Source organism: Nerophis ophidion, linkage group LG09 (assembly GCF_033978795.1).
Source record: "Nerophis ophidion isolate RoL-2023_Sa linkage group LG09, RoL_Noph_v1.0, whole genome shotgun sequence".
Taxonomy (NCBI): Eukaryota; Metazoa; Chordata; class Actinopteri; order Syngnathiformes; family Syngnathidae; genus Nerophis; species Nerophis ophidion.
In genome coordinates, this window is record NC_084619.1 from 15,626,497 (window position 1) to 15,649,306 (window position 22,810).

The 22,810-nt window shown below is 42.2% G+C and overlaps 1 protein-coding gene across 4 annotated transcripts in view; it reads left to right on the forward strand.

Annotated features, from left to right (window-relative positions):
- Positions 1–22,810, forward strand: part of LOC133559058 (collagen alpha-1(XIX) chain-like) — a 325,779-nt gene that overhangs the window by 201,462 nt on the left and 101,507 nt on the right. For all 4 annotated transcript variants that reach the window (XM_061910394.1, XM_061910395.1, XM_061910396.1 and 1 more), the window contains 3 exons: positions 3,350–3,412; positions 3,491–3,535; positions 16,759–16,791. In XM_061910394.1, coding sequence (XP_061766378.1) covers positions 3,350–3,412; positions 3,491–3,535; positions 16,759–16,791 — 141 coding nt within the window. The remainder of the gene's footprint in view (positions 1–3,349; positions 3,413–3,490; positions 3,536–16,758; positions 16,792–22,810) is intronic.

A 22,810-nucleotide genomic window follows, 5' to 3' on the forward strand; every position in this document is an offset into this window, starting at 1 on the left:
AAAAAACGTAAAGGCACTGCCTTTGCATGCCGGCCCATTAACACAATACCTACGGCTTTTCACACAGACAAGTGAATGCAACGCATACTTGGTCAACAGCCATACAGGTCACACTGAGGGTGGCCATATAAACAACTTTAACGGTTACAAATATGCGCCACACAGTGAATCCACACCAAACAAGAATAACAAACACATTTCGGGAGAATATCCACACCGTAACACAACGTAAACACAACAGAACAAATACCCAGAACCCCTTGCAGTATAATTATTTTGGGACGCTACAATATACACACCCCGCTTAAGTCGGGGTTCCATGTTAATCAATACAGATGCCATGCCAGCAACCTGAGGGTTCTTGCTTCGCTCCCCAGCTTCCGCCATCCTAGTCATGTCTTAGAAAATCCTTATTGTCCCCGAGGGGCAATTTGGTTTGCAGCAGAAGTCGATAAAAAACAAGGTACCACAGTAAAAACAAAGTACAAATACATAAAATTTAAAGATGTCCGATAATATCGGGCTGCCGATATTATCGGTCGATACATGCTTTAAAATTTAATATCGGAAATTATCAGTTTCAAAAAGTTAAATTCAATGACTTTTTAAAACGCCACTGTACAGAGTGGTAGACGGACGTAGGGAGAAGTACAGAGCGCCAAAAAACCGTAAAGGCACTGCCTCTGTGTGCCGGCCCAATCACACAATACCTACGGCTTTTCACACACACAAGTGAATGCAACGCATAAAAGTGCATTAATAAATCAAAGTTTCACTCTATAAAATTAGAACTTTTCTTAAAAAAATATAGTTTTAAATGCCAACCAACAATAGGAACTCGGTAGGCCTATATGAATGCCCCCCCCCAAAAATCCCAAGACTGATAACTAAAAAAACAAAGATTGAAAACCAATACTCAGCCATTGTGTGTGCTGGTTTAACATTAATTCATTTACATGGACCCCGACTTAAACAAGTTGAAAAACTTCTTGGGGTGTTACCATTTAGTGGTCAATTGTACGGAATATGTACTGAACTGTGCAATCTACTAATAAAAGTTTCAATCAATCAATCAATCAATCAATCAATGGTGTGTCATGCTTTGGTGACCATACCTGAGCAATACTGTGCTCTGGAATATCACATCAGTGCTGTCATTCAAAGCGCATGTCAGTGTCATCATAAAATAATTATGGACTTTTACAGACACATCCATGCCTTTCTGAATAAAAAGGTTTTCGGGCCTATTTTAAAAGAGTCCAGGCTCTGAATAGCCCTTCGGATGATTCAGGGACAATCAGGATTTAAGACCCGGTTCCCATTGATGCCGAACCCTCATGAGAAGTGCATGAAAATGGACTGAAACTAGAGATGGAGGCCATCATTTGGGAATACATGCAATAGCAGGGTTTCGCTTGAAATGAGAGATATTTAGGGTGTTAAAGTAAAGTTACGAGTTCACGAGTGGGGGAAGAGTGGATCGTGAGATCGACAGGCGGATCGGTGCGGTGTCTTCAGTAATGCGGACGTTGTAGCGATCCGTTGTGGTGAAGAAGGAGCTGAGCCGGAAGGCAAAGCTCTCAATTTACCGGTCGATCTACGTTCCCATCCTCACCTATGGTCATGAGCTTTGGGTCATGACCGAAAGGATAAGATCACGGGTACAAGCGGCCGAAATGAGTTTCCTCCGCCGTGTGGCGGGGCTCTCCCTTAGAGATAGGGTCAGAAGCTCTGCCATCCGGGAGGAACTCAAAGTAAAACCGCTGCTCCTCCACATCGAGAGGAGCCAGATGAGGTGGTTCGGGCATCTGGTCAGGATGCCACCCGAACGCCTCCCTAGGGAGGTGTTTAGGGCACGTCCAACCGGTAGGAGGCCACGGGGAAGACCCAGGACACGTTGGGAAGACTATGTCTCCCGGCTGGCCTGGGAACGCCTCGGGATCCCCCGGGAAGAGCTAGACGAAGTGGCTGGGGAGAGGGAAGTCTGGGTTTCCCTGCTTAGGCTGTGGCCCCCGCAACCCGACCTCGGATAAGCGGAAGAAGATGGATGGATGGATGGAAGTAAAGTTAAAATTAAGTACCAATAATTGTCACACACACACTAGGTTTGGTGAAATTGCTCTCTGCATTTAACCCATCTCCTTGTTCACCCCCTGGGAGGTGAGGGGAGCAGTGAGCAGCAGCGGTGGCCGCGCTCAGGAATTATTTTGGTGATTTAACCCCCAATTCCAACCCTTGAGGCTGAGTGCCAAGCAGGGAAGTAATGGGTTCCGTTTTTATAGTCTTTGGTATGACTCAGCGGGGGTTTGAACGCACGACCTACCGATCTCAGGGCGGACACTCTAACCACAAGGCCACTGAGCAGATAGAAAGTAAATGTGTGCTCCCATGTGGTTAATAAAGCTCCACAAAATCCAAGTAGTATTTTTCTTCACCTATGCTAAAATGTTAATACAACAGTCCATCTGTCGGTATATCGGAGCAGTCTGCTGATTTAATAAAACTGAGGAAACAGAGGCTGCAGCTCATTAATGAACGCGATCATAGCGGTTGTCGTTGAAGGAATGGAGCGTAATTTGTCTGCCCAGGTGTGACCACAATATGTTCTATCATTATATTTACGTCTGTAATAGGATTATATGATTTCCTGAATATAGGGTTTTACTTTACCCAAAATGGAAAAAAAATACACAATGATGAATCTCTCCGATTCAGGGCTGCAGGTTGAAAAACAGAGGGTCAAAAGTTTGTGAAATGCATCGAGTAAAAAAAAAAAAAAAAGTTTCCCTTTCTTAGATTTCTATCACAGATGTATCTTACTTATCATTCCGCGTACGCCCCGGCCAATGTGCAGGTACACTTGTTGTTTACTTTGACATTTCCCCACATAAGTGACAGGGAGAAATCCTATTAAAATGCACCGAGGGTCGCTCACTAGCAATCATAAAGTGCCACCTATTGGAGGATGGCGGAATGGGAGCTGGAAGAAAAAAAATTGCTGCAATGCAACAAACACACATTTTTCACCATCTTTGTAGAAAAAAATACAAATATATATATATATGTCTTGATTGGATTATCCAGAGAATAGTGCTCGATACCGTGGTAGAGCGCAATATGTAGATGTGGGAAAAATCACAAGACTACTTCATCTCTATGAAGTAGTCTTGTGATTTTTCCCACACCTACAAATATATATATATATATATATATATGATAAGAAAAGATTTGGATTGTTTTTCTGATGACTTATTCACAGCAGTTGTCCTTGCTTGAAGTTATTGTCTCTTAGATGTTTTGTGTCTTTGCTTGTCAGTCAATAAGAACAGTCTGCTGTGTTCACTCGCAGGGCGACAAGGGCGAGACTGGCGTCCCGGGAGAGAAGGGAGCGAAGGGAGACAGCGGAGAGCCTGTAGGTATTCTCCTGCAGCGACGCTTTCCAATGCCGCCTCGCGATAAAGTCATTAACCGAGGCTCCTTCCTCCCGCAGGGTCAGCCTGGTGCCGGGGGAGCCGAAGGGATGAAAGGACAGAAAGTGAGTCCCGTCAATGTCAAGAGTCAATGCATGACGCTCCCCTCTGTTTGTGCTTGCCGTCACTCTGCCTGCGAGTGTGTGTGAGTTATTATTGCTTCTGTTTGGACTGCAAGGCTATCTGAATGTCATTCATCAGCAACTAATGAATTGGTTGGCACTTGTACTGCAATGGAGGACTGCACAACAACAACAAAATAGCAACTTGTGGTCTAGTCAAACATGGAGATTTACAATAGTTTCACTTTTCAAGATGGGTTTTTGCACATTATTTTTTTATTATTATTATAAATGCTACACGGTCTAGCTCCATCCTATCTTGCCGATTGTATTGTACCATATGTCCCGGCAAGAAATCTGCTTTCAAAGGACTCCGGCTTATTAGTGATTCCCAAAGCCCAAAAAAAGTCTGTGGGCTATAGAGCGTTTTAATTTCGGGCTCCAGTACTCTGGAATGCCCTCCCGGTAAAAGTTCGAGATGCCACCTCAGTAGAAGCATTTAAGTCTCACCTTAAAACTCATTTGTATACTCTAGCCTTTAAATAGACTCCCTTTTTCGACCAGTTGATCTGCCGTTTCTTTTCTTTTTCTCCTATGTCCCAGTCTCCCTTGTGGAGGGGGTCCGGTCCGATCCGGTGGCCATGTACTGCTTGCCTGTGTATCGGCTGGGGACATCTCTGCGCTGCTGATCCGCCTCCGCTTGGGATGTTTTCCTGCTGGCTCCGCTGTGAACGGGACTCTCGCTGCTGTGTTGGATCCGCCTTGGACTGGATTCTTGTGACTGTGTTGGATCCATTATGGATTGAACTTTCACAGTATCATGTTAGACCCGCTCGACATCCATTGCTTTCCTCCTCTCCAAGGTTCTCTTAGTCATCATTTTCACCGACGTCCCACTGGGTGTGAGTTTTCCTTGCCCTTATGTGGGCCTACCGAGGATGTCGTAGTGGTTTGTGCAGCCCTTTGAGACACTAGTGATTTAGGGCTATATAAGTAAACATTGATTGATTGATTATTTCCAACTCAGTCTACACAAGGTGACTATGTATTTTTATCAATCAATCAATCAATGTTTACTTATATAGCCCTAAATCACTAGTGTCTCAAAGGGCTGCACAAACCACAACACGAACCATTACGACATCCTCGATAGGCCCACATAAGGGCAAGGAAAACTCACACCCAGTGGGACGTCGGTGACAATGATGACTATGAGAACCTTTTGAGAGGAGGAAAGCAATGGATGTTGAGCGGGTCTAACATGATACTGTGAAAGTTCAATCCATAATGGATCCAACACAGTCGCGAGAGTCCAGTTCAAAGCGGATCCAACACAGCAGCGAGAGTCCTGTCCACAGCAGAGCCAGCAGGAAACCATCCCAAGCAAAGGCGGATCAGCGGCGCAGAGATGTCCCCAGCCGATACACAGGCAAGCAGTACATGGCCACCGGATCGGACCGGACCGCCTCCACAAGGGAGAGTGGGACATAGGAGAAAAAGAAAAGAAACGGCAGATCAACTGGTCTAAAAAGGGAGTCTATTTAAAGGCTTGAGTATACAAATGAGTTTTAAGTGTCATACTATGTTAGTCTACTCCTGAACCTTTGACACCGTTAACCACGCTATACTGTTGGATAAGCTCCGAGCAATCGGATTCGATGAAACCTCATCGAGCTGGATGCGATCTTACTTGGAGGGGAGGAAACAGGTGGTAGAGTTGAACGGCACTGTGTCCCCTCCCCTCTCAGTAAGCTGTGGTATCCCCCAAGGCAGTATACTTGTTACGCCTGTTCGGCATCGTGGTGCCGGGTTCAATTCCCTCGAGGATGCGTCGAAATAGAACACAGCAAAGGTCAGGTTTAACTATTTATTTGAATAACAAAAGGTGCTAGAAAACAAAAATACTGGAGTTTGTGTGAAAACAAACTAGTCCCAGGCAGAATAATGAAAAGAGGAAGGCTTATAGAGGGAAGGTGATTAACAGAGAACAGGTGTGCAGGAACCAGGAGTAACAGCTGAAACTAATAAGTAACCAATCGCCAGGGTGTACCCCGCCTTCCGCCTGATTGTAGCTGAGATAGGCGCCAGCGCCCCCCGCGACCCCGGTAGGGAATAAGCGGTAGAAAATGGATGGATGGATGGATGGATGGTGATGGACTAAACTGGAAATAAACGGATCAAACGGAGAATGAGAACAAAGATGGAAAAATAAACAATATGTGAAGATCCGAGTCACGGATCGCAACAATACTAGGACCTTTACTGTTCCTAATATACGTAAATGACATTCCATCAGCATGCCAATGTGAATTGTTCCTGTTTGCGGATGACTCGGCCCTCTTAGTATCCTGCAAGGACAAGTCACAGGTGGAACAAATCCTCAGTGCTGAACTCCTTAATATTTGCACCTGGCTCGCCGACAACAAGCTATCCATACACTTAGGTAAAACGGAATCCATCCTATTTGGGTCCCATATGAACCTTAAGAAAGTCAATGACTTCACTATAAAAGTGGGTGACATTGTTATCACCAGGAAAGATGAGATCACCTACCTAGGTTCCATTCTAGAGGCTAATCTTTCCTGTGATGAAATGGCAACCAAGGTAATCAAAAAGGTTAACCAAAGAACGAGATTCCTCTAAAGAATTTCCTCTCTGGTCAACAAAAGCACCTTGAGCATTCTAGCGGGAACTCTCATTCAACCCTTTTTTGGTTACGCTTGCACCTCCTGGTATCCCAGCACCTCCAAAACCCTCAAATCTAGACTCCTAACATCCCAGAATAAGCTAGTCCGGTTACTTTTAGACCTCCACCCCAGATCACACCTCACTCCAACCCACTTCTCCAAAGTGGGCGGGCTCAGGGTGGAGGACAGAGTAAAACAACTTGCACTGAGCCTAGTCTATAAAATCCGCTGCACCTCCCTGATACCGAAGTACATGTCAAACTACTTCCTTAACGTAAATGACCGCCATAACCACAACACCAGGGGGAGCTCCACAAACCACGTTAAACCCAGATTCCGATCTAACGAAGGTCTTAACTCATTCTCTTTCTATGCCACATCAATGTGGAATGCACTCCCAACAGGTGTAAAAGTAAGTGCATCTCTATCCTCCTTCAAAACCGCTCTAAAACAACACCTCCAGGCAACTTCAACAATTTACTAATACCCTCCTCAATTCACATCCCATCTCCTCGGGTAATAAAAAACCTAATGTAAATAATCAAATGTACTTCTAATGTATATACTTGTTCTTATGCTATCTGAACTCACTTTGTTCTCTGCTGGCTGTACATATCCTACTAAGTAAGACCTACACTGTTTCAATGTCCACATTTCTCAGTTGATGCAATTGTTGATGACTGAAGTACTGATATCAACCAAAGCTCCTCATCCCACCCCCCGGATTGTAAATAATGTAGATAATTCAATGTATATACTATGATGATTAACTTGTGTGATGACTGTATTATGCTGATAGTATATATTTGTACCATGAATTGATTAACGTGGACCCCGACCTAAACAAGTTGAAAAACTTATTTGGGTGTTACCATTTAGTGGTCAATTGTACGGAATATGTACTGAACTGTGGAATCTACTAATAAAAGTATCAATCAATCAATCAAAACCCTGACACACAAAAGGATAAGAAAGGAAACGGTGTGGCGCGGTTGGGAGAGTGGCCGTCCCCTACCAACCTAGTCATGTCCATTGTGTCCTTGAGCAAGACACTTCACCCTTGCTCCTGATGGGTCGTGGCAAGCGCCTTGCATGGCAGCTCCCACCATCACTGTGTGAATGTGGAAGTAGTGTCAAAGCGCTTTGAGTACCTTGAAGGTAGAAAAGCGCTATACGAGTACAACCCATTTTACCATTTTTAACTTGGCAAAACATGCACTCGACTATAAAAACTTCCAAAGTTTGGTTGACTTTGGACTTAGACAAACTTTATTGATCCACAAGGGAAATTGTTCCACACAGTAGCTCAGTTTCAAAGGATGGAAAGGATAATGCAGATATTAAGTAGACTTAAAGTGTACCATAGTAGCAATATAAATATAACATATGTAATATTTACATGTTATATATACATCCATCCATCCATGCATTTTCTACCGCTTATTCCCTTTCGGGGTCGCGGGGGGCGCTGGCGCCTATCTCAGCTACAATCGGGCTGAGATAGGCGCCAGCGCCCCATACAGTATATAGTATATACTGATATATTAACATATTATATTTTTGTATAATATATACAATATATAAAAAATCCCAATTACCATGTTCAATATTATAGTATGTGTAAAAGCTACATCATAAAATAGATTGTAAATCCAGCAGAAAATATACATTATAAACAAATAGGGGTAGCTGACATACAAACCCCGTTTCCATATTAGTTGGGAAATTGTGTTAGATATAAATATAAACGGAATACAATGATTTGCAAATCATTTTCAACCTATATTCAGTTGAATGCACTACAAAGACAACATATTTGATGTTCAAACAGATTATTTTTTCAATTAAGTTGGGAAAGGTGGCAATGAATACTGATGAAGTTGAGGAATGCTCATCAAACACTTATTTGGAACATCCCACAGGTGTGCAGGCTAATTGGGAACAGGTGGGTGCCATGATTGGATATAAAAGCAGATTCCATGAAATGCTCAGTCATTCACAAACAAGGACGGGGCGAAGGTCAGCACTTTGTGAACAAATGCGTGAGCAAATTGTTTAAGAGCAACATTTCTCAACCAGCTATTGCAAGGAATTTACGGTCCGGAATATCATCGAAGGTTTCAGAGAATCGTAAGAAATCACTGCACTTAAGCAGCAAGTCGGAAAACCAACATAGAATGCCCGTGACCTTCGATTCCTCAGTCAGTACTGCATCAAAAACCAACATTTGTGTGTAAAGGATATCACCACATGGGCTCAGGCACACTTCAGAAAACCACTGTCGAAAACAGTTGGATGCAAAATCTGTAAGTGCAAGTTAAAACTCTACTATGCAAAATCGAAAGCCATTTATTTACACCCACAAACGCCGCTGGCTTTGCTGGGCCTGAGTTCATCTAAGATGGACTGATGCAAAGTGGAAAAGGGTTCTGTGGTCTGACGAGTCCACATTTGAAATTGTTTTTGGAAACTGGACGTCGTGTTCTCCGGACCAAAGAGAAAAAGAGCCATCCGGATTATTTAATGCGCAAAGTTCAAAAGCCAGCATCTTTGAGGGTATGGGGGTGTTTAGGTGCCCAAGGCACTGTTAACTTGCACATTTGTGAAGGCCCCATTAATGTTAAAAGGTACATACAGGTTTTGCCATCCAAGCAACCGTTATCATGGACCCCCCTGCTTACTTCAGCAAGACAATGCCAAGTTACGTGTTACAATATACATACAAAATTGGTCTCAGTTCCCAAATGTTTACTGCGTGTTGTTAAAAGGAAAGGCCATGTGACACAGTGCCAACTTTTTTGCAATGTGTTGCTGCCATTAAGTTCTCTAAGTTAATAAAAAAAAATACGTTTCTCAGTTTGAACATTAAATATCTTGTCTTGTCAATCTATTCAATTGAATATAGGTTGAAAATAATTTGCAAATCGTTGTATTCTGTTTTCATTTATGAATTACACAACGTGCCAACTTTACTGGTTTTGGGATTTGTATGTCAACATTTTAAAATGTAATATTGGTGGCATTTTGTAGCACTGCAAAACTACAGCCACAACCTGCCTTCATAGCAAGTATGGTAAATATAAGCGTATACACAAAGAATATATAAATGCAGTACTTTTACACACTGAGAAATATTGGGAAGAAGCAAAATGTGACTCGTGTAGAAAGTAGGTACCGTATTTTTCGGACTATAAGTCGCAGTTTTTTTCATACTTTGGTCGGGGGTGCGACTTATACTCAGGAGCGACTTATGTGTGAAATTATTAACACGTTACCGTAAAATATCAAATAATATTATTTAGCTCATTCACGTAAGAGACGAGACTTATAAGATTTCATGGCATTTAGCGATTAGGAGTGACAGATTGTTTGGTAAACGTATAGCATGTTGTGAAAATGTGTGAAATATATTTATATAGCGCTACAAAATAGGGTCAGGCCAGACATAACAGGTTTTTGATTGATTGATTGATTGATTGATTGATTGAAATTTTATTAGTAGACTGCACAGTACAGTACATATTCCGTACGACTGGCCACTAAATGGTAACATCTGAATAAGTTTATTAACTTGTGTAAGTCGAGGTCCACGTTAATCAATTCATGGTATATGAATGAAAAGTCCTGACCAAAAACGATCTAATGAGGTGAGATTACCCAAATTATGCTTTCGGTGTGTTTTTGTGAGCAAATCAAGCCCTCCTTTTTCTTGTCTTGTATCTATAAATTTTATTTATGGCTTTTTAATGCCACTTAAAAGACATGTAATGCCCAAGTCTGACCGCTGTTATACATAGTCAAACCTTACAATTGTCGGTATACACAGAATTGGAAGCGTTTGACAATGCCATCAATCCATCCATTTTCTACCGCTTATTCCCTTTCGGGGTCGCGGGGGGCGCTGGCGCCTATCTCAGCGACAATGATCATCTTGAATAGTTGAAAAGTTTACATTAGTGAAGTGAATTATATTTATATAGCACTTTTTCTCTAGTGACTCAAAGCGCTTTACATAGTGGAACCCAATATCTAAGTCACATTTAAACCAGTGTGGGTGGCACTGGGAGCAGGTGGGTAAAGTGTCTTGCCCAAGGACACAACGGCAATGACTAGGATGGCGGAAGCGGGAATCGAACCTGCAACCCTCAAGTTGCTGGCACGGCCGCTCTACCAACCGAGCTATGCCGTTCTTTATGTTAAAGTTATTTGAATGACTCTTACCATAATATGTTACGTTAACATACCAGGCACCTTCTCAGTGGGTTATTTATGCATCATATAACGTACACTTATTCAGCCTGTTGTTCACTATTCTTTATTTATTTTAAATTGCCTTTCAAATGTCTTTTCTTGGTGTTGGGTTTTATCAAATAAATTTCCCCCAAAAATGCGACTTATACATGTTTTTTTCTTTCTTTATTATGCATTTTCGGCAGGTGCGACTTATACTCCGGAGCGACTTATACTCCAAAAAATGCGGCATATTATTAACACAAGAAGTCGCTCTTTGACAAAGAATTGTGCTACATTTTCTAGGGATGTCCCATAAGTCTCAATGTTCCTTGGCTGTCATCATTCCTAAACAAAAAAAAGACGCTTTCTCTTTGCAATTTGCATTTGATCCCAGTCCAATTGTGCTTTTAAAGCTTATAAAGCTTTGCTGTCATTACACGTTTTACATTTAGCACAGTCACATTTTGGAAGCTTTTCTTGTGGTTTTGAGTTATTTATTGTGTGTCTATATATAGATGGATAGATGTTGTGCTGTTTTCTTGCAGTAGTGAAAGCATGAAAGTAATAGCTTATAAATGATGAATGAGAGAAAGCAGACTCCCAACAGCAATGCATCACAGTTAGAGCTCCCAACATGCCCATTACTAAAGCTTGTGCACTTTAAGGATACCACACAATAACTAGAGGGACTACTACTGTGTGCGTGACATGAAGACCTTTGATAAATGATTCCGTGGCCCTCGCCTCATATCACTTGTATTTCACTTTATTTTCCATCTGGCCGTACATCCTCTTTCAAACACATGCATGTGTCTGCCTGCGGTCACTTGCTATAAATTATGTCTTTAAAACTTGCTCGGTGACGATATCAATGCACTAATGCAGTGGTTCTCAACCTTTTTTCAGTGATGTACCCCCTCTGAAATTGTTTTAAATTCAAGTACCCCCTAAGCAGAGCAAAGCATTATTGGTTGAAAAAAAGAGATAAAGAAGTAAAATAGAGCACTATGGCATCAGTTTCTGATTTATTAAATTGTATAACAGTGCAAAATATTGCTCTTTTTTAGTGTTTTTTCTTGAACTATTTGGAAAAAAAAAAGATATAAAAATAACTAAAAACTTGTTGAAAAATAAACAAGTGATTCAATTATAAACACAGAGAAGTAATCATCAACTTAAAGTGCCCTCTTTGGGGATTGTAATAGAGATCCATCATCAACTTAATTCTAAACATTTCTTCACAAAAAAAAGAAATATTTAACATCAACATTTATGGAACATGTCCACAAAAAATCTTGCTGTCAACACTGAATATTGCATTTCTTTTCACAGTTTATGAACTTACATTCATATTTTGTTGAAGTATTATTCAATACATATATTTATAAATTATTTTTGAATTGTTGCTATATTTATAATATATTTTTTTTAAATCTTACGTACCCGTTGGCATACCTTCAAGTACCCCCAGGGGTACGCTTACCCCCATTTGAGAACCACTGCACTAATGCATGCAACATTGTGCATCCAGCAGCAAATAAAGCAAACAATTGTTTGCAAAATGAATAGTAATAATGAGTATCTTAAAACATATTGATGCTATAAATCAGGGGTCGGGAACATTTTTGGCTGAGAGAGCCATGAAAGCCAAATATTTCAAAATGTATTTCCGTGAGAGCCATATAATATTTTTTAACACTGAATACAACTAAATGCGTGGATTTTTAAAACCAACAATTTTTGGAGTATAATGAGTCTTATTCTTTTTAATAACATTGTTATTCTAAAAGTTAACCAATAATAAATATAATACTTCTTACCATTAATGCGACATATTGAACACGTGATAGGAAATGGATGGTTGGATTGAAACGCATGAGAATGTTTGATAATTTGAATGTTATTTTTAACACTGTGATTACCAGCGGAATTATTAATTACGTATCGTGTTAAGCTAAGATGTATCTGAGAGCTAGAAGCAGTCATCAAAAGAGCCGCATCTGGCTCTAGAGCCATAGGTTCCCTACCCCTGCTATAAAAGTATATTTCCCTTTGGAAGGTTTGCAGATTTACAGTGAGGAGAAACGAGACGGTCGAAAAAGAGCAGTAAAAATAAGAAGTTATAATGATTTTTTTTTTTTAATGCGTTCAAAAGGAAATTAAATAGCATTTTAAAAAATTAAAAAAAACTGGCCAATATGACTTTTGAGCATGATGAAGCATATTCCTCTTCAAAATAAATTAACTCGTGCTTTTTTACAGAATTAGCGAGAAACTTATACGTGGTACTAAGCTGACTTCTTACCCCTGCTTATCTTATTATTACCTTTTAACTCCTTGAAATATTACATATTCTTGCTTTGCACAATTATTGAAATTTGATAAGAATATGTGTAGAGCACTCTTCAATCAATCAAAAAGAATTTGTTTATATGATTGGCAACACTAAATTGGCCCTAGTGTTTGAATGTGAGTGTGAATGTTGTCTGTCTATCTGTGTTGGCCCTGTGATGAGGTGGCGACTTGTCCAGAGTTTGTACCCCGCCTTCCGCCCGATTGTTGCTGAGAAAGGCGCCAGCGCCCCCCCCGCGACCCCTAAAGGGAATAAGCGGTAGAAAATGTATGGATGGAACCCTTAATTACAAATGTCTCAAAGGGCTTCACAAACCAGAACAACATCCTCAGACTTCAACCCACATCAGGGCAAGAAAAAAAACAACCGAAAGGAAACAATGAGAAACCTTGGGAGGGATCGCAAATGTGGGGCCCTCCCCGGGTGATCTGTGCAATGGATGCCGAGTGTCTGCTGGTAATAATGTGAGAGTTTAGTCCATAAAGAGGTTAGCAGGGGGATCCTCTTGCATGTAGAAAAGTCCGCATCGCAGAGACCTCACCAACAGATACACAGAGGAGTGGTCCACCCCGGGTCCCGACTTACAAACTGATCTGCGGCCACCTGATTACCTCTCCATACAGGAGAAGGGGGGCAGAGCAGAAAAGACAAGCGGCAGGTCAACTAGTCTAAAAAAAAAGGGGTCTATTTGAATGCTCGATTGTATAAATGAGTTTGTGGAAGTCGCCTCCAAGTGGTTCCGCTGCTACACACATAACAGGAGGCAGGCATGCAGATTTGAACAAAATTGTAATCATACACAGTTTCAGTCTCTGACTCTTCCAACTCTCCAAGTTCTCCAAGTTATTCTCCCCTCCTGTTAGCGACCACTACCATTAAAAACAACAAGTGGATGGACAACACGGACCACCTGGGAAATCTAATCACCTGTTCAGCTGTGTTTCGGGGCGCTGTCCTCAGCACTTTAGACAAGGGCGGTGACCTCCACTCCCGCAGGCAGCGCTGGCCACGTCTCCCTCCACAGAGTTTCAAAATGGGGCTTAAATGCTTCCACTGAGGATTCATCTCTTACTGTTACTGGTAGGGCATTCCAGACTACTGGAGCTCGAATAAAAAAACGTGCTATAGCCCGCAGATTTTTTGGTGTTCTGGGAATCACTAATTATCCGGAGTTCTTAGAACACAGTTTTCTGATAGGTGCTACACTGTTTAGTATTTTATACGTAAGTAGTAAAACCTTAAAATCGCATCTTAAGTGCACAGGAAGCCAGTGCAGGTGAGCCAGTATAGGCGTAATGTGATCAGACTTTCTTGTTCTTGTCAAAATCTAGCAGCCGCATTTTGTACCAACTGTAATTTTTTTATTGCTAGACTTACAGAGACCCGAAAATTATACGTTACGCATGAATAAGGATCTCAGCGACGGTGGTGGACAAAATGGGACACATTTTTGCGATAGTACAGATATGAAAGAAGACTTAGTAACACTCTAAATCAGGGGTCGGCAACTTTTACCACTCAAAGAGCTATCTCGACCCGTTTCACAAAATGAGGAAGACAATGGGAGCCGCAACTATTCCCGCCATTATCTGCTGGTGGTCACCCAGATAACAAGAATAAGGGCATGCTATGAAGCCATTGCCTTAAACACCTTCTACAACATGTACAAACTGCTTGGCAGTCCAGCAACATGTTGTGAGAGGCTTCCGCAGATGCACGCACACGACTGGAAGGCATACTGGGTGACACAGAGTACACTGACGGTTGTGATATAAACAACTTTAACACTCCTAATAATATGCGCCACATTGTGAACCCACACAAAAGAAGAATAACAAACACATTTCGGGAGAATATTCTCACAGTAACACAACATAAACGCAACACAACAAATACCCAGAATCCTTTGCATCCATGACAATTCCTGACTATGTTACACACCCCGCGAGCACCAAACCCCGCCCACCTCAACCACGCAGGGAGGGTGGGGGGGCGTTGGTGCTCGCGGGGTGTATAACATAGGAATTGTTAAGATTTCAATTTAGACTATTTTTGGGTTTTGTCCTGCTTGTTGTGGTTGATATAATCTTCCCCTCTGAGAGAGAACCACATTAACAGACCATTCTAACCAGGTACTTTATGGCATTTACACAAACAAATATATACAAAACAGTTTACATAAACAAGTGACGGTAACACAAATTAAAAATGTATTCATCCACAAGATGGCACATTTTTTTCACGTTAAAATGCAGAAAAATGATGGGGGAGTGGTGTCAATCATGAACACTGGGAATAAACACATTATTGGAGTAAACATACCCTAAACATACAATTAGTTTTTGATATGTATTGTTTAAGCTAAACAGCCTTCCCGGTAAAGTTTATTCAGGTGTACTGGAGAGGAGGCTACGCCGGATAGTTGAACCTCGGATTCAGGAGGAACAGTCTGGTTTTCGTCCTGGTCGTGGAACTGTGGACCAGCTCTATACTCTCGGCAGAGTTCTTGAGGGTGCCTGGGAGTTTGCCCAACTAGTCTACATGTGCTTTGTGGACTTGGAGAAGGCATTCAACCGTGTCCCTCGGGAAGTCCTGTGGGGAGTGCTCAGAGAGTACGGGATATCAAACTGTCTGATTGTGGCGGTCCGCTCCCTGCATGATCAGTGCCATAGCTTGGTCCGCATTGCCAGCAGTAGGTCGAACACATTTCCAGTGAGGGTTGGACTCCGCCAAGGCTGTCCTTTGTCACCGATTCTGTTCATAACTTTTATGGACAGGATTTCTAGGCGCAGTCAAGGCGTTGAGGGATTCCGGTTTGGTGGCCGTGGGATTAAGTCTCTGCGTTTTCCAGATGATGTGGTCCTGATGGCTTCATCTGACCGGGATCTTCAGTTCTCACTGGATCGGTTCGCAGCCGAGTGTGAAGCGACTGGAATGAGAATCAGCACCTCCAAGTCCGAGTCCATGGTTCTCGCCCGTAAAAGGGTGGAGTGCCATCTCCGGGTTGGGGAGGAGACCCTGCCCCAAGTGGAGGAGTTCAAGTACCTAGGAGTCTTGTTCACGAGTGAGGGAAGAGTGGATCGTGAGCTTGACAGGCGGATCGGTGCGGCGTCTGCAGTAATGCGGACATTGTACCGATCCGTTGTGGTGAAGAAGGAGCTGAGCCGGAAGGCAAAGCTCTCAATTTACCGGTCGATTTACGTTCCCATCCTCTCCTACGGTCATGAGCTTTCAGTCATGACCGAAAGGATAAGATCAGGGATACAAGCGGCCAAAATGAGTTTCCGCCGCCATGTGGCGGGGCTCTCCCTTAGAGATAGGGTGAGAAGCTCTGTCATCCGGGAGGAACTCAAAGTAAAGACGCTGCTCCTCCACATTGAGAGGAGCCAGATGAGGTGGTTCGGGCATCTGGTCAGGATGCCACCCGAACGCCTCCCTAGGGAGGTGTTTAGGGCACGTCCAGCCGGTAGGAGGCCACGGGGAAGACCCAGGACACGTTGGGAAGACTATGTCTCCCGGCTGGCCTGGGAATGCCTCGGGATCCGCCGGGAAGAGCTAGACGAAGTGGCTGGGGAGAGGGAAGTCTGGGCTTCCCTGCTTAGGCTGCTGCCCCCGCGACCCGACCTCGGATAAGCGGAAGAAGATGGATGATTTGTTTAAGCTAAAACATATTACTGAATTATATATTTATAGCAGTTTTAGAGAAAATGCAGGAGAATATTACAGGACCTTTTGAGGGTTGAAAAGGATCAGTTTAAGATTCTGCCAAAGAGAGACAACACATCAATCAGGCTGACTTCTGTCCTCCGCTTCCTCAGCCATAATGAGTCAAGTTTTGCTTGTGTGCAATAATCTCTTTAAATTTAGAAGATAAATTGGAGAGTGATTTAAACAAATGTATATATAGATGTGTTTTACACCCTGCATAGTAATTTTTATTGTGTTGGTTTTAGGGTGATGGAGGCCCACCTGGTCCACCTGGTCCTGTAAGTACACTACAAGTGGTATTGTGTGTTTCTAACCCATTCTTCATTATCTTCACTGTTGGATTGCCATTAGACCTCATAAAAAAAAATCATATTTACTCATAGTATTTTACCACGTTGTACCAATTAATGAGCCAAGCCACTATAGTTTTTTTTTATCTTACACTGTATATCTTATATTTCAACCAATACGGTACCAATTCCCAGTACCTTAGAATCGATACTGTTACTCAACAGCACTAATTGTTGCTACTTTTGTGTGTATTCATATATAAATGTTAATTTCTTTTAAATATTGTTTTATTTCGCATTTAACATTGAGCTGATAGTGATAATTGTGCTGTCCAGTTGTTACATTATGTGTTCTTACACTTCCGAGTCTCGATTGCAGGTATGCAATAATCTGTTTGTCCGCGGTGTATCGCTGTAGCCCAGGGGTAGGGAACCAATGGCTCTCGAGCCAGATGTGGCTCTTTTGATGAATGCATCTGGCTCTCAGATAAATCTTAGCTGACGTTGCTTAACACGATAAGCAATTAATAATTCCAGTGTTTAAAATAACGTTCAAAATATAAAACATGTCGCCGTCGTGCGGGTTCCCATGACCATCAAGGAAGGACAGGCTTGAGCAGGTTTGACTCTTGTTTATTTCTCAATAAAAGCTTGTCTGCGGTTGGGTCATTTTTCATCTTCTTCCTCCACTACTCGCTCTTCGGTCGCTTTTCAGCCGCCCCCGTCGTCGTTGTCCGCGTCTTGCTCTCTTTCGCTTTCGCTCATCATGCACTGCTGCAAGCTCTCCAACTCCTTCTGCCTCATCCTCCTTTGCTGCTGCCCTTTTATCCAGCATTTAGCATCACAAACACAGGCAGTGTTTCCTTGTTTAAAATTTCCGAAGGTGAAGCTTTACTATGGATCAGAGCAGTCAAGCGAACATGGATCACGACCACATGTGAACCAGCAGGATTCGGTGAGAAAATTGTGGTAATAAGTCGGCTCTTACCGTAGACATGAGCGGAGCTTGCATCCTCCTGCAGCTGCGTGGCTTCCCTCAGAGACACTGGCGGTCACCACACCCGTGGCCACACCCCTCCAACTTTCAGGTACTATATAAACTCACTAAAACACTAGTAACACAATAGGCGGATAAGGGATTTTCCAGAATTATCCTAGTAAATGTGTCTAATAACATCTGAATCGCTCTCACTGCCCTCACCTTTTTTTTCTTTTTTTTTAACTTTTTTTTTTCTAGTCCTTCACTCATTATCCTCATCCACGAATCTTTCATCCCCGCTCAAACTAATGGGGAAATTGTCGCTTTCTTGGTCCGAATCGCTCTAGCTGCTGGTGGCTCTGATTGTAAACAATGTGAGGATGTGAGGAGCCCTACAACCCGTGACATCACGCGCACATCGTCTGCTACTTCCGGTACAGGCAAGGCTTTTTTATTAGCGACCAAAAGTTGCGAACTTTATCGTCGATGTTCTCTACTAAATCCTTTCAGCAAAAATATGGCAATATCGCAAAATGATCAAGTATGACACATAGAATGGACCTGCTATCCCCGTTTAAATAAGAAAATCTCATTTCAGTTGGCCTTTAAGTCTTGAACTTATGACACACTAATTGTTTGATTGTAATGTGCATCTTAGTTGTAGTTTTCCATCTATCCATTTCCTACCGCTTATTCCTTTTGGGATCGCGGGGGGCGCTGGTGCCTATCTCAGCTACAATCGGGCGGAAGGCGGTGTACACCCTAGACAAATTTAAAAGTGTTGAAATTACCAAGTAAAATTGTGAATGCTTGTCAGTAGCATGTATATGGCATATCCAATATAAATTAGCATTGCGCTAGCACATTCTGAAAAGTTGCGCTTTTGCTGAGTCAGCAGAGCTGTTACCATTTGTTTATACGTGAATCGGTACGCAGTCATACTGACGGAGTTCTGTCTGTACCAATAAAAGTACTGAATTTGATACCCACCTAACCCGCAGCCGCATCACCTGAAGAACAAAGCAGCCCCTGTCAGCCATTAAATGAGTCTACATTGCCACATATCAATTAACAAAATTATATTTAAAAAAGTTTTCAGTGGTATATAAGATGTCTTATACTTTTATTTGAAATAAAAGTTAAGTAATGAGGCGAACAAGAAAATGCACCCTGTTGAGAGTCGAGTAAGCTTAGGTAGGGCTAATGTCCATCCATCCATCCATTTTCTACCGCTTATCCCTTTCGGTGTCACGGGGGGTGCTGGGCAGGGTACACCCTGGACAAGTCGCCGCCTCATTGCAGGGCCAACACAGATAGACAGACAACCTGAGATCGGTAGGTCGTGAGTTTAAACCCCGGCGGAGTCATAACAAAGACCATAAAAATGGAACCCCTTACCTCCGTGCTTGGCACTCAGCATCAAGGGTTGGAATTGGGGGTTAAACTACCAAAATGATTCCTGAGCGCGGTCACCGCTGCTGCTCACTGCTCCCCTCACCTCCCGGGAGTGAAACAAGGGGATAGGTCAAATACAGAGGGTCATTTCACCACGCCTAGTGTGTGTGTGAGACTATCAGTGGTACTTTAACTTTTAACCAATCATACTCACATTCACGCATTAGGGCCAATTAAGTGTTGTCAATCAGCCTATAATACGTACATAAATGAATCAGTGCAGTACCTCGATATTTGAGGGTTTCAAGCAAAATAAGTAAAATCACTGTGAGGACAACCATTTATTCAATTCCACAATGCATTGCAAAAAAATGTTGACACAAACGGTCTGTTTCTCATTTACAAAAGTCTTAGTAGATGTTGATTTCTGATTTCAAACGAGCTCGCAAACACTTGTTGAGTTTCAGTGCCATTGTCACAACTTTTCAGCAAGAACTTTTAAGTAAACCAGTAGAGTATTTTATTCGATTTCATTTCACCGCCGTTTAATCTGAAAATTTCAAAAATCAAACATCCGAATAGACACCAGTGTGGCTGGTTTTAATGGCTGTCCAAGCCACTGAGGACTTCCTTTGCGGTTTTCTCTTTGCTCTAAATTTCACTTCAGCTCGAGAACGAATTGTTCCACTCAATCAAAACCAAAACGTTCCGTCGTGTTCAGTGTTGTGTGGTGAGCTGTGGGCCACCCAGGATATTGCAGACGTATTCGGCAGTGCAGACAAGAGAGGAACACATTAGTCATTTGATAAATGAGGCTCTTTGAACATTTAGTACCAGTCTCTGTCCTCGCTTTCTGCCTTCCTGTGGCAGATAATTTTGGCAGTTAAGCATCGATTTCCCTTACGCTGCAGAAGCAGGGGTTCAGATCATTAGCCTCCCTCCATAAACCTTCTTGTGCCTCTGTGTATTAGTGGCGGGGAGGTGCAGTGGTTTTAACGGCGCGCACTGCATCATTCTCCCCCATGGCCGTAACGTGGCAAAATAGGCTTTTGAGCTCGCAGACGGTCCTGTTTTTACAGCTGCCAGCATTACTTTACGGTGGAGCTTTATAACGCATTCAAGTAGAGCTGGCATCCTAAGCTCTGCTGAGTAAATAGCGGCATGCCAGAGTTCACCGCTCGTATGCGAAACCCTGCAAGAACTGTTGATCTGCGCCTGACGCGAAAAACACGAGGAGTGACTGTCGGTGGACTTTTGACGGATGGTTCAGATGATCCTTGTGAGACAGCAGATGATTCGGTATCAGATTTAGACTTCTTCTTGCTCCAGATGAAAAAAAAACGAAAAAGCCTCAAGTGCATGCATCACTTCATCACTGTGATTGTCGAAAAAGTCTCCCTAGTACATATTGGACAGGATCCGCACGAGAGTCCATCAAACCAGTGGCTAAATCAGGGGTGTCAAACGTATGGAACAGGTTTTATCCGGCCCGCGGAATGAGTTTGCTAAGCATAAAAATTAGCCGAAATTTTTCAATTAATGAAATTGCTGTTCTAAATGTGTCCACTAGATGTCGCAATAGCAATTATTTGTATCGTTGTAGATTGTGCTATATATGTAAAAAAAAATAAACTACATGTATGAGTCGGCATGGCGCAATGGTAGAGCGGCAGTGTCAGAAACCTGAGGGTTGCAGGTTCATTCCACGCCTCTTACCATCCAAAAAATTGCTGCCGTTGTGTCCTTGGGCTTACACTTCACACTGGTGAATGAATGATGAATGTGGTCGGAGGTGCCGTAGGCGCAAACTTTCGTAGCTTACCACCTGCAGGTGTGAATGAATGATGGGTTCTCACTTGTCTGTGCAGCGCTTTGAGTGTCTATATAAATCTAATTCATTATTGCTATTATTATTAGTGCACTAGTCGAGGAAAATGATCAAACTACATAAATAACATCCTTTATTTTTATTTTTGATATAATTTTTTTTTATCTCGATAGATCATACTTGCCAACCTTGAGACATCCAATTTCGGGAGGTGGGGGTTGGGAGTGGGGGGCTTGTTTGGGGGTGGTGAGGAGGCATGGTTGGGGGCGTGGTTTGGGGAGGCGTGGTTGAGAGGGGACGAGTATAATTCACCAACTCGCGTATTTAATATGTATTTCATATATATATATATATATATACATACATATATATATATATATATATATATATATGAAATACTTGACTTTCAATGAATTCTAGCTATATATATTTATTTTATCGTATATATAAATAAAAGAAATAGTTTAATTTCAGACGGCACCTATCAAATACACAGTAATAAAAACACAGCTGTTCTAGTAACTGTACTGTGCTTGCTGGTAACTAAAAAAAAAACAACAACACTTACCTTTCACTATTTGAGTAACCTTTGTTCTGCCATTTGCGTACTGGCGAGAGTCATTTGCCGTCAGGTGCACAACACCACGTAAATCGTTGGCCAATCAAAAAGCAACCCCATAACGCTATAGCCAACATTCACCAGGAGATGGCAACAGACAACATAGAATCACTCTATTACGGACGGCATCGCCATGCCTGTAACTTCCTCGTTCTTCTGCTTCATCTCCTTGAGTGTGCAGTTTTTTATTAAAAATCCATAGATGTTGTAACGTGATTGGGTAGGCAAGCTGTTTATATAACAGGAAAGCGGACGTGAAAACAGGCTGTCCCCACTGATGTCCGCATGGAGCTGGAGGGGGTGTGAATTTCGGGAGATTTTCGGGAGAAAATTTCTTCCGGGAGGTTTTCGGGAGAGGCGCTGAATTTCGGGAGTCTCCCGGAAAATCCGGGAGGGTTGGCAAGTATGCGATGGATTGAAAATGAACACCAATGAGTTGACTGATGAACATTATCACATCATTTATTCAGAAAGTATAAACAAGGACCAATATAGAATACTATTAACCGCGACATGTAAGTGGGAAAAAAAACAACAACATACATTGTTAAACTAAGAAAACAATCTGAAGTTGCATTTATTTTTAAGTTATCGTGCCGTTATTTTACCAGTCTGGCCAACTTGGGAGTAGATTTTCCTCCATTTGGCCCCCGATCTAAAGTTAGTTCAACCCCCCGGGCTAAACATTGGCTCAGCTGGTCCACCTTGAAGACATAGACCCCTTTCACTTACTTTCTATTGCCTCTCACTTCATTAATTGTGATGCTAAAACTACTGGACATTGACCTGCTTATTATATCATACAATGTGGGCAGGAAACGTGTGACAGAGGAGGACAGAGGACATTTAGTTTGGATTTATATGCCATAAAATTAATGTTCGGAGTCAAATGACACACTGTATCATCAAACTGTCATTAGAATAAACATGAACACCACAGAGTTCCCAAAAATTATGCATATATGTTATGGATCGGTACGGAATTCAGAACTTATATATGTCCTGATCGAATTCTGTCTGTACTACCGTGTCTAACATAAAATGAATATTGTAATACTTTTGTTACAAGTTCTGGTTGCAGACTAGCAGCCAAACAGGCACTCAGAGGGCACTAAGTCCGACTGCCTTTATAATGTTGCAATTTTCAATGCCAACAAAGCAAGTAGGTCTAATAGAAAACAGTAAG